The following is a 13,655-nucleotide window of genomic DNA, read 5'->3' as shown; positions in this document are numbered from 1 at the left end:
TTCATTCATACCACCTAAAGTTTCAGGGCCACACATATTAAGGTGCCTGCCTGTGCCGAGCACTGTGCTAGGCTTTGTGTGGGGGATCATGATAAAGAATTATCTGGGTCTTTTGACTCTGGGAAGAATTAAAACATAAACAAAATAGAAGAGAGTTCAAGACAGTGGTAAGTATGATATGAATTTAAGAATGTGAAAATATATCTATTGTTATATAGATTAGACTTTATGGAGGTGGGTCTTTAATTAAATCTTGAAGGAGGCACAGGATTTGAATGAGAGAAAAGGAATTCCAGTTTTAAAAAGGAGTTAAAGCATAAAGAGGTGAGCATTTTTAAGGAATGATTACATCTACCTTAATTAGTAGTTAAAGACTTCCTCATTATGTGAAGATAAGTGATTACCAGTTAAACACAAAAATCACCAAAAAATGAACATTAATGTTTTTAAAAATCAAATCCCAATTTACTATGGAAAGTATACATCTTAGACTATTCTCTTTATTTTCACAATTTATACTGAGACTACTTAACCCTTTCCTGGCTTTGGAACACTCTTAAAATAGTCCTTCTGTAGGAATGCTCTGTTGACCAGAATGGTGGCTTATAGTACAATGGTTAAATTATTTGGAGAAATTTGGCCTGGTGAGGCAGAGTAGGTCAGGTTGATGAGGTTCTTATGCTGCCTGAAACTTCAGATCTATAGTTGGCAAGGTGAATATGTGGAGGGAATGGCTTTATATAATCATTTGCTCCTTTTCTTCTCCAAACATACCAGAATGGGTTGAAATCAATTAAATTTGCCAAAGAGATGACCCTCTTGAAGCTTTTATTAGGGTCTTCCTATTTAAACTATGTTGTCATCTACTAATAATTTGCCAGATTTGGCCAAAATCAATCAACTCCTTTTAAAATCAGTCAATCTCTTTTAAAGTTATTATGGAAAGGAATGATAATACTAAATAGTTGAATTGATAGTAAATATCTTTCTTTGATCAAATTATAGTTAAACTAGCCATCTGCTTTATATTTAAGGGACATTTTCAGTTCCGGTTGTTCTCTGGTGCATTTTATTACTATATATTAGATGGCCTAGCATGTCTGTATTAGTGGACAGATGAAAGTACTTTTAGTTAGGATTGTAGGACTGCTTTGATCAGTCAAAATAATATTTTCTAAGAAAATCTCTCTTATTATAACAAATACTATCTCTAAAGAGTGCTTTCCTTGTTTTTTAGTCGGCCATATACTAACAAGGTCATCACTTTATGGTACCGGCCTCCTGAACTGCTGTTGGGTGAAGAGCGATATACACCGGCTATTGATGTATGGAGCTGTGGGTAAGATAGGCTTATTGAGTGGTTTATTTTACTTGAAACTTTTGGTAATGAAGTAAAAATCATGTCATTTGGTAATGATGATTATTTTTCCATTAGATGTATTCTTGGAGAACTCTTCACTAAAAAGCCTATATTTCAAGCAAACCAGGAACTTGCACAACTAGAATTAATAAGGTAAGCCCATGATTGTAACACTGGGTGTGGAGGGAGGTCATACTCCATAGGATTTAAAACTTTCAAGCTTGTCTTTTCAGAAGAAAAGCATGATTCTTTTTTTTTTTTTTTTAAAGATTTATTTTATTTCTTTCTTTCCCCTCCACCCAACCCACCCCAGTTGTCTGTTCTCTGCTGCTTGTTCTTTTTGCCCGCTTCTGTTGTTGTCAGCGGCATGGCAATCTGTGTTTCTTTTTGTTGTGTCATCTCGCTGCATCAGCTCTCCATGTGGGCGGCGCCATTCTTGGGCAGGCTGCACTTTCTTTCATGCTGGGCGGCTCTCCTTAGGGGGCGCACTCCTTGCGCATGGGGCTCCCCTACGCGGGGACACCCCTGCGTGGCAGGGCACTCCTTGCGCGCATCAGCACTGCGCATGGCCCAGCTCCACACAGGTCGAGAAGGCCTGGGGTTTGAACCGCGGACCTCCCGTGTGGTCGGCGAACGCCCTATCCACTGGGCCAAGTCCGCCGCCAGCACGATTCTCTTGAAGGCTAACAATTGTTAAAGGGAGGAAAAACTAGAAGTAGGCACTTGGATACTGTTTAAGTATGTGTGATTTTGTGTGTGTGTGTGTGTGATTAAATCAAAGGAGTTGAGACCCAAAAGGGGGGAAAGGAAGAATAAATACAAAGAGAAGATAGAATGAATAGTAGGAAAAAAATTTTTTTTAAGTATGGCAGAAAGGAAGAATTAATGTTTGGGGATATTGTAAATTATCTCTTTTTATATATTTAACATATATGTTTATATGTTTAAATACGTGTGTGTATGTGTGTATACACACCAAAATATATGCATCTACCAGCTATATAATAGGTTTTCATTATTTCGGAATCTATGGTAGGGCCTGGCTCATAAGGATCTACTCATATGTGTTAGTCACCTTTTTCTTAATCCCATGTTTATCAATAAAGTTCTTTTAAACAAAAGATTTTGTTTTTCATATATAATAATTTAAGTTTGCAACTTGAAAGTATTCCATGAAAGTTTCAAAGTATAGAAGAGGATTCGTAGGAAAGATGTTGGTATGAGGCACAGATTTACAGAATTTTACTTTCCCAAATTAACAAAAAGAACATAAAGCAATAAGTCATTACCAGAGAAGGAGCCCAACTGCCTATTACAAGTTATGAAAATTATCACCCACAGTTCAGTGGCTGTAATTAAGCTAAAATAAAACTTTACAGGAATTGAAAATATTTCCTTTTTTTTTCGTGAGAACACAGCCAGAGGGTGGGCAAAATTCCCAAAAACCCTTTGGGGTACTTAGGGGATTGGGTGCTACAGGGAAAGATGAGTGACCCAATTTGAGCCCACTTCTCTAAATTCAGAAATGTCCAAGCCAGAGACTATTGATGCTTTGACTCCAGATCAGCGAGTAGCCTCACCCTAAAATGGAAACGTAGAACCAGTTATGTTCCATACAATGCAGAGAGGATCCAGCCTTCCCTTGAACTGAGCTTCTAATGAAATTATAAAGAGGAGGGAGTTCATCAGAAACATAATGATAAAAGAAACTTTTACCTTTTTATTTTGTGACAGACAAGTAGACAGGGATATGGAGGAGCTAATGGATACTTCTGAAAGCAAGAAATATATCTTTCAGTGCTAAATAGACATTTACAAAAGTTGACTATATATTAATAGAAAAAGAAAATGAGTAAACTCTGTAATATTGAAATAGTACAGACTATATTGTCAAACAAAAATAGAGTAAAAGTAGAAATTAATTTAAAATGGAAACAAAGCCTCAACTGTCCAAAAAGGTAAAAAATGTTAAAAAATAATTATTGGATTAAACAGGAATCAAACTTTAGAACATCTAGATTAAAAAATAAGGATGTTAAATATTTCATATTAAAGTCCATGGGCTAACCTGTAACCTGTGTTTTGGAGAGCATCCATAACTTTAAATACTTTACTGAATAAGAATATGAAAGTAAATCAATTAGTTATTCAACTTATGAGCTAGGAAAAAAAACACACCAAAATAAGCCCAGGGAATAAAAGCAATTAAATGAGTTACAATACAGAAAAATACTGAACTTATGAATAAATGTAAGAGCTGTTCTAGGGCTCATTCACACACATGCACAAGAAAAATTAATCCACTAGTTTAACTTAATAAGAGAATTTAAATCAGTTAAATGGAGAGTATATGAGGGGGTTTGACCACAGATATAAAGAAAATCAAAATAATTATGAGGCCTCTTGATTTTCCAAAATTGATCCTAAAACTCTTTAGAAAACCCAAATGGAGGAAATAATGCTGTCAAAGCATTTTTCAAAAGAAAACAGGCCTCCCCCACTCCCCATATGATGATGTACATGTTTGTTTTGTTAGTGCACAACTTTTACTATACACTTACTGTTTATGTATGTTCATGTATGAATGATAAACTTCAATAAAATTTTATGGGGAAAAAAAAAAGAATCTGGCCCCAATGTTTTTATAAATTCTTGCAAATCTTTCAGAAATCGATAATTGTAATGTTCTTTAAACTATCCCAAAACATAAGAGTAATGCTGTAGAAGATTTCTTATCCAACCTTGCCTTGAACAGACTTACTGAATTAATTGATGTTCTCCCTTCCCTCTGTAAATACCGACTTGATGACATGGTACACTGAATACTTGAAGCTAGAAAGCTACCACTCCTTAGACATATTTATCCCACCAGTTGAAAAGTATGATGACCAAAAATTTTGTTTCCAAAGTTTTTTATGCAAGCTTTTTATTATTGTAAATATGTAGTTAATGCAGTACTTTGCAAAGATTCTTAAAAAGTTGCACTCAATTAGGGATGGGCAAATGATGAGACTGTAAAAGTTAGATACAAAAAATAAAATGTTTAATTATGTATCTGTGTATCTTTTAAAAATGATTCCCCATTAGGCCATTTTTTTTCAGTTAACCAACCATTGTACTAGATATTAGATAACTGATTAGATACTGATTGTGCTAGATACTAGGGCTTACACAAATGACTATAAAGAGTTATTTAGTTTTTATAGGATGCCAACGTTTTTTAAAAGTTTCACCTGCATTATCTGTTAAGCTTCATAACAACCCTGTGTAGGGTGTTTGAGTAATAGGAAATCTGTTATTATAATTCATCAATTTAGTAGAAGTAAAATAAAATGTTTATCTTGATAGGTAGTGATGAATAGATATTTCCTGGAAAAGTAAATTATTAACTAAATAAGTATGGAATGACATTTTTTTACATGATAAAAATGTATATCATACTAGCAGCCAGAATAATACTTAGTGGTGAAATGTTAGAACCATTAAAGCAAGAAGGAGAAAAGGTTGTCTTCTAGTATTATTTGACGGTGTTCTAGAAATACAAACCAGTTAACTAGTATTGTTAGACAGGTGAACTAATAAGGTGGTATTGCCATAATTTATATATAAAACCAATGAAATTTTATGAGAAATACGGAAATAAAATATGTTTATATGGACATTAGTGCATAATAGAGAAGACATTTCAAGTCAGATAAATTAATTCAACAATAGTAATTGATTCTTGGCTGTGTGCCAGGCAGTAAGGATACAAGAAGGGAAAAAAACCCTTGTTTTTTGCATTTTAGTTACAGAAGACACAAAACAAATCAGCAATATGCATCAGGTGGTGACAAGTATAAGGGGATATAAAATGATGGTAGGTGGTACTATATATAGGGTTTGGAAAGATGACTCCAACAAGGTGACAGCTGAGTAGAGATCTGAAAGAAGTGAAAAAAGAGCAGTAAAGACCCTGAGGCATGGGTGGACTTGGGTCATTTCATGAATGTGTTGAGACAGTAAACCATATGGGGGAATAAAAAGCTGAATTTACCCACATAGTAGTATACTATATCGTTATTAAAGAGGAAATGGTAGATCTGAAGATACTGACATGGAAAAGCATCAAATACTTGCATGAAAAAAAAAAAAGTTTTCCAGAAGACAATGTTTGATGTGACCCCATATAGGTAAAACCACATTGTATATGTCAGAAGAGTTTGGAAATTGCTCATCTGAACATGGACTGTGAGAGGGTAAGGAAGGGAACAGTTTTACTTTCAGGTTCACATATTTCATTGTTTTTCTTTCATTTTGCTTTGTTACTTAAGTATCAAATAACTATAATAATATAAAAAAGCTTCACTTTTATTTCTATAGCATTAATACATTTTTTTAAACATTAAAAAAAGGAAGTATTTGATAATGAGATCAGTTTCCTTGAGGGCAAGGAGGCAAAAAAATGTATTGAAACGGGTGGGCTTTGGAACCTTACATTCCTGGGTTTTAATGCCCATTTAGTTGTTTCCTGCGTCTCTAACCTAGGATGAGTTTCGTAATGATCTTAGTTTGTTTCTTCACATGTAAAACAATATACTAATAATATGTTTAGGGTTGTTTGCATTAAATAAATAACTTATATAAGTACATTTCTTGTCACATACTTCTCTTCCTCATCTTATTCACAGTAATGTGAATCTAAAAGCCTTATTAGGAATGCTTATGGTCTGCATTTACAGTGTATGAAAAATGGATCAAGAGTTGGGACACTAATCAGAATCTTTCTTAAAGAGCTTTTTACTAAAGATGTCAAGTTCTTTATATTTTGCCTTATTCCAGAAAATATTGTAGGCAGATTATAAAGGTTTTGTGATAGGAAGTAGCATGTGTTAAAGTGATGAAAAAAGAAATTAAAACAAAGGTGGGGACAAAATGAGGTGAAAGAAAGCAAAAATACACTCTATGAACATGGATGTATATTACAGGTGGGTCACACTTTGGACTAAAATTTCTAGGAACAAAGCTAAAAATAAAAAGCCTTAATATCACCCAGTGCACATTACTTACAATATGTAAAAGACCTGTAATCATCAAAGAAATTAAAAGATTAAAAGAATCCAGCTGCCCTCTGTCCATTCCATTCTCTCCCCACCCCAGCACAACACACACACAGCCTCAGGCCCAGATGGTTACACAGGTGAAATTTTATGAACTTTAGAGAAATAGACTTCAGTTATTCTAGAATATGGGAAAAGAAGGAAAACTCCCCTTTTCTTCTTTTTTAAAAGAAGCATGAGTACCTTCATAAATCAGTAACAAATTCTGTAGATAGGTCTTTCTCAATCTTTTTTGTGTCAGAACTTCTTTACACTCTTAAAAGTTATTGAAGATCCTAAAGAGCATATTTTTAAATGTTGGTTATAGCTATTGATTTTTACCATATTAGAAAAAAACCTGAGAGGTACAAAAATATTTACTTCATTTTAAAACTCTGTTGAAATTACATTTTTAATTTTTAAAAGTGTATTTTCCAAAACAAAAGAAAATTTAGTGAGATGAGTAGCACTGTCCTATATTTTTACAAATCTTTTTGATGTCTGGCTTAATAAGTGTTACCTGTGTTACACAGATTCTCTAATCTGTGATACACTTTTCATGTAGTGATATACTCTTTTGGTTGAGATATATGAAGAAAAATCTAGATGGGGATTGGAAAAGGGAGGAGTACTTTAATAGTCTTTTTGTGATAATTGTGGACATTCTTCTGTAAAATGCAAAAAAAACTCAGTATGTGTTAGTTTTTTACAGGTTAGTTGTAGTGTACAATCTGAAACCATACTAAGGAACATTTTTTATTCAAATGAATTGAAAACCATTATCTATCTTTACTTTCAGTTGATCTTTTACCCATGATTATACATTTGGTCATTTGGAAAATTAGGGGTTCACTGAATTAATCTTTTATATGTAACATCTTCATTATATATTTTTCATCACCACTGATCTCATCAGAAAAAAGCCTTTGTGCTGTGAAGCTGTCAAGCTCATGGCATTGGTTATAAGTTTTCCAGTATTGTTATTTACTCTTGAAAGCTCTAATTATATCATTAACAGTTGCTTTCCTTGAAGTGACTTCGTTCATATTTGAGAAAATGTCTGACATATACCCAAGTTTGAAAAACCATAGTTTGTTAGTTATATTTGTAGCTAAAATAGTTTTCCATGAAAAAAACAGCTACTTCAGCTTGGAACCCAACTATACAAGTCCTTCTCTTCAAGATAACATAGTAGTTTGTTGTGCCACAGAATAGAAGTGCTTTATGAATATATCTCATTTCATCACAGAGGAGATATATATATATAGATATATATATACACACATACTTAAGTATGCACTTGATGAAAAAGTAAAATTTGTTAATTTTATAAATACCAAATCTTTTTATATATATACATATATATATACACATATATACATATATATGTATACATATATATATATACATATATATGTAAAAAGATTTGGTATTTATAAATATATATATAAATATATATATAAATATATATATATTTATATATATATAAAGACTTATATATATATATTTTATAAATACCAAAATATATAAAGATTTATATATATGTATATAAAGATTTGGTATTCATAAAATTAACAAATTTTACTTTTTCATCAAGTGCATACTTAAATGAAACTTTGAGATTACAGGGTAGTGAAGAAAACAAGACACGACTAGTATAGTTTGGTGCCACTGCCTTGAATTAAACTTAATGCACTAGCAGTTTTACTCACCATTGGTTTTGTATCATTAGTACAGAGTCAAACATATTGAAAAAGGCAAATAATGTAATATCTTTAGACCTGGCAGGCCTCAGACCTGCAAGAATCTTTGGACTCCACTTTTGAGAACTGTTGTTACACGTCAATGTCACATATGAATACTGATACAAAACATCTAAATGAACAAGTAGAATACAGCATTACACTAGAATAGTACTGTGATTAGACCCAGGTAGTATTGCTCCTTTGAGTATAAGGATAGTTCGATATTAGGAAATCTTGTAATACAGTGTTAGTAGCCCAGGGGAGAAAATGTAGACAATTATTATAGTTTCTAAAAATCAAACTGATGAAACTAAAGCATCCTTTTAAAATTTAAAATCACAAAAATAAAAACACATGCTAAAAAGGGTAGATACTTCCCTAATAAGAAATATGTGTGAATTTGTGTTTATGTGTATATCTGTGAATATCTTTATTATGTACTGTGTGTTTCTCAAACCAAAAGTCATCGTCCTTAATGGTAAACATTGGAAGTGCTTGCATAAAATCAGGAAGAAAACATTTGCCCAATATTGTGAATGTAACTATCATTTTAACATTGTGATTTGCTATATAATGTGACATACCAGAATGATAAAGAGGTATATTTGAAAAATGTACATGAACTATGATTATAGATGATACTGTATTAGGCTGGTGCAAAAATAATTGCAGTTTTGTATTGTTGAAATTTGCTGTTGGGAATTGGAATACATTCTTAAATAAATGTGGTTATGTTATACATCATTTTAATGTGCGTTTCTTGCTCTGTTTTTTTTGCTAATGACTTATTACTTGCTGTTTATATTTATTTTAGACTATGGAAATGATGTTAGACAAAAAGCAAATTCGAGAGATTTTCTCGTTTGAGTCCAAATAGGTCATAAAGCAGCAGAGACAACTTGCAACATCAACAATGCATTTGGCCAGGAACTGCTAACAAATCTACAGTGCAGTAGTGGTTCAAGATGTTTTGCAAAGGAGATGAGAGTCTTCTAAGATGTGGACCGTAGTGGCCAGCCATTGGAAGTTGACAATGACCATTTGAAAGCAATCATCAAAGCTGATCGCTTTACAACTACAGGAGAAGTTGCTGAAGAATTCAGTGTTGACCATTTTATGCTTGTTTGGCATTTGAAGCAAATAGGAAAGGTGTGAAAACTCGGTAAGTGGGTGCCTCGTGAGCTGACCAAAAATCAAAAAATCATCATTTTGAAGTGTCGCCTTCTCTTATTCTACGCAATGACAATTCCTTGATCAGATTGTTACATGCGACCAAAACTGGATTTTATACAGCAGCCGGCAATGACCAGCCAGCTCAGTGGTTGGACTAAGAAGAAGCTCCAAAGCACTTCCTAAAGCCAAACTTGCACCCAAAAATGGTCATAGTCACTGTTCGGTGGTCTGCTGCTGGTGTGATACACTACAGCTTTCTGAAACCTGAAGAAAGCATTACATCTGAGAGGTGTGCTAAGCAAATTGATGAGATGCACCGAAAAGTGCACCGCCTGCAGCCAGCTTTGTTTAACAGGAAGGGCCCGATTCTTCTCCACGACAATGCCTGACTGCACATCACACAACCAATACTTCAAAAGTTGAAGAAATTGGGCTACGAGGTTTTGCCTCATCTGCCATATTCACCTGATCTCACCAACCACCACTTCTTCAAGCATCTCAACAACTTTTTGCAGGGAAAACACTTCCACAACGAGCAGGATGCAGAAAATGCTTTCCAAGAATTCACTGAATCCCGAAGCACAGATTTTTTACACTGTAGGAATAAACAAACTTATTTCTCATTGACAAAAATGTGTTGATTGTAATGATTCCTATTTTGATTAATAAAGATGTGTTTGAGCCTAGTTATAATGATTTAAAATTCAGGTCAAAAATTGCAATTCCTTTTGCATCAACCTAGTAAACCTGGTACAGAACTGTTCAAATTTTGTATGCCAAATTTTTAATTGTCCCTATAAACATAGCATTTCTTATTAACTCCTTAGAAAATGGAGTAAAAACATTCATAAAAGAAAAAAGATAAATTAGACTCATAGGAATATTAAAGATCTAATTGAAAAAAATATATAACTGAAAGAAATAGAAGAATGTTTCTGGGATAGAAATTAATCTATATATTTAGAGCAGCAGTTGAATTCTGACAGATTGTCTTACTTTTGGAATATAACGATGTTGATTCTGTATTTTATCTGTAAGGAAATTCTAAGAGTAATTGGAAGGGAGGGGTGGATCGAGGGATTTGTCCTATCAGCTTTTCTTTAGCTAAGAGGTGATGGGACAGATAGTTAATAAAAGGTTAATAATATGCTAGATACTTGCTAATTTAATTTCTCAGCTCTGAGGTAAAATTAATCTCCATTTTAGAAAAGAAACAGATTTTTAAAAAATTTATTTTATTTATTTATTACCCCCCTTCCCCACCATATTATTTGCACCCTCTATATGCTCTCTCTGTCTGTTGTGCGCTCATCTTCTTTTTTAGGAGTCACTGGGAACTGAACCCAGGACCTCCTGTGTGGGAGGAAGGCGCCAATGGCTTGCACCACCTCCACTTCCAGAAATAGATTTTTAAGAAGTGCCATTTGACCAATATCACACAGACAGGATTCAAATATAGTGTTTGTTTCCCAAATCCGTCTTCATTTTAGTTAAGCAAACTGCCCTCAAAACTGTATTGTGTAAGCCTACTTTCCAGCTAAACCTCCTCAACCACTATATTCCACCAACACTGATTTATTGAGTCTTTCCCAGAATGTCTATACTTTGCTACTTCTTTGCCTTTGCCTATGTTCTTCTCAGCCTTTGATTTATTTCTCCTACTCCCTTCCTCGCCTGCCTCTGGTTTACTTATCCTTAGAGTTCTGCCAGAATTCTGCACTCTCTAGTAAATTTTCTGTATTCCTGCAGTTGAAAATATCCTTTATTTCCTGTATCCTTATATACTTTACACTTTTATTATAATACAAATCAGTCTGTCTAAGATTATTTTGTATTATGTAGTCTCTTGGGGGAAGTATTTAAAAAAATGAGGGATATGGTTCCTGAACTAAAATTTAGTAAGAATAGACATGTAAACAATCACAGTTTTGGATAGATAGCATTGGAGATAGAGGAGACTTCATTGAATAGATTGATTCTGAACTGAAACTTGAGAAGTGAAAAGTATTCAGGTAGGTAGAATCTGGAGGAGAAGCAGTATAAATATGGACATGGAAGAGTGGTCTGTAGGAAGAGATGCACTGAAAGATAAGAATAGAAAAGGGAGTTTGGGACCAGAGCATAGAAAGATCCTTTCTGTGGAGGTGGCCTCCTTTCTTAAGGGGGAGCATGATATATTTTGAGGAGGTTGTGAGAATCTGCTTTTAAGGGAGAAGAAAAGTGTACAAAGAACACAATCTTAATATCTTTTAAGAGCTTGGGTTTACAAAATTCATAAACTACATTGAGTCACAAAATGCACATTTAAATGATGTGTGGCTTTAAAAACATGAGAATTTGTCCCATATATAAATATATGTGTTTCTGAGGTAGCAATCTAAAAGCTGAACTAAAGAGTGTCTGGCAACTTTAGTTATCCTTGCTTATATACATTTTCTATGCATATATATGTAATTATGTATATGTAGAATATTTTTATTCATAGTGATGCACTGACATTTCTAGACTATATACTTTTATTCTTGAGAATAAGAATTCTCAAGTATACTAAGCATATTTAACCAATTTTTCATTACTAAATCAGGTAGTTTTTAGGTGTTCACTGACTGAAGTTAACTTGGTTGTTTATAACACTTCTTATACAAACTAGCATAATGAGAACTTACTGATTAATACCCCAAAGAGAGAAGGCTTTCAATATGTACATAAGCAGAGAATAAAACAGTTAAAATCAGTGGCACTACTTAACTTGAAAAACTGTTATGTTTCAAGAGTTTTACTTTAAGAGTCCTTCTCTTGGATAGCATCACTTAGCCTTTGCAGCACAGTTACCTTCCTGAAGTAGTGTAGGAAGCCTGTTTCAGCTATTTATTGCAGGCCTTATATTCGTGGGAAGAGTTAGTAACCCATATCTAAAAAACAAGAGAAAGACATACTAAATTATAGTTTTTTTTTTCTTTTCTTTTTTTTCTGAGAGAACAGGGCTGGGGATTGAACCCAGGACCTCATATGTGAGAAGCTGGTGCTCAACCACTGAGCCAAATTGGCTCCCTATAGTTTCTTAATTTATTGGCAGGAAATTCTTTATATTAGTTTTAAGACACAGGCTACATATTTTGAGCATTATCTTTGTTATTTTAAGATTTCATTTTGCAAATAAAAGCCCTCTTTTTTAGTAGTTTTAATGCTGAAAATAAATTGATTTCCTAAAACTGTAATTAAACTGGGATGACTATATTAATGAAATTTCTTATACTTTTTATCAGGGCTTTTAATTTTTGTGTATTTAAAATAAGTTGATGTTTTGTATAGCAATTGTATGTATTATTTTTTTCTATGTAGCTTATGGTGATGTACTTCTTTTTGTGTGTTGTTTAGCCGTATATGTGGGAGTCCATGTCCTGCAGTGTGGCCTGATGTAATCAAACTACCATATTTCAACACCATGAAACCAAAGAAGCAGTATCGTCGAAAGTTAAGAGAAGAATTTGTTTTGTAAGAAAGGGATGCTTAAACATCCGTATTGAATTGAATTTTTTTTTAAAGTTGTTTTAGTGAATCCTAAATGTCATTCTGTTTATTGGCCCAAGGTCAATCTAGCACAGATCTTTTAGTTTTTAATTTTGAGTTTTTCCTTGCTAAATGCAAATTATTTTATCATCATAGAATCAGTGATTTGAGGTCGTGTGTTTGTTTTGAAAGAACTTTAATGAAACAATTTCAAGCTGCTTGAGGTCAGGCTTTTATTTCATTTTAGGAAACTATCTTGTCTTTTTCTAAATTTATGTTACAACAGCAGATTGCTCCTAAAACAATAAAATATATTGTCCTTTGCCAAATTTTAAATTATTTCAAATAATAGTTATACATTTATTTTCAAATGATATATTTATTCAAAGGAAAATTTGAAATTTATTGGAATAAAATTTAGTAAACATATTGTAAATACCAGTATTTAAAATATGCTCATCAAGAAATACTGAACTTATGTCTAAAGAACATATTTACCTTTTGTAATCCTTTCATGATAGTATTCCTGCAGCTGCACTAGATTTATTTGATTACATGCTCGCCTTGGATCCTAGTAAACGCTGCACTGCTGAACAGGCTCTTCAGTGTGAGTTCCTGCGAGATGTGGAACCCTCAAAAATGCCTCCGCCAGAGTAAGTGACTTTTATTGTATTAGATTCCACATAGGTAGAATCTTGACAGTTTTAATAACATCTATATATAATAATCAGAAGATTTCCATGCTCATTTAAGTTAAAAAAAAAAAAGAATAGCAGTAATACACATGAT

At 33.2% G+C, this 13,655-nt stretch overlaps 1 protein-coding gene across 4 annotated transcripts in view; it reads left to right on the top strand.

The window, feature by feature from the left end:
* CDK13 (cyclin dependent kinase 13) overlaps positions 1-13,655 on the top strand; it is a 125,597-nt gene that overhangs the window by 97,057 nt on the left and 14,885 nt on the right. For all 4 annotated transcript variants that reach the window (XM_004462568.5, XM_023589972.3, XM_023589971.3 and 1 more), the window contains 4 exons: positions 1,238-1,339; positions 1,436-1,513; positions 12,735-12,851; positions 13,388-13,519. In XM_004462568.5, the coding sequence (XP_004462625.1) occupies positions 1,238-1,339; positions 1,436-1,513; positions 12,735-12,851; positions 13,388-13,519 (429 nt within the window). The remainder of the gene's footprint in view (positions 1-1,237; positions 1,340-1,435; positions 1,514-12,734; positions 12,852-13,387; positions 13,520-13,655) is intronic.

The sequence above is a fragment of the Dasypus novemcinctus genome, chromosome 5 (genome assembly GCF_030445035.2).
Source record: "Dasypus novemcinctus isolate mDasNov1 chromosome 5, mDasNov1.1.hap2, whole genome shotgun sequence".
Classification (NCBI taxonomy): domain Eukaryota; kingdom Metazoa; phylum Chordata; class Mammalia; order Cingulata; family Dasypodidae; genus Dasypus; species Dasypus novemcinctus.
The sequence above is the reverse complement of the archived record's forward strand: the minus strand, read 5'-3'. Positions and strand labels throughout refer to the sequence as shown.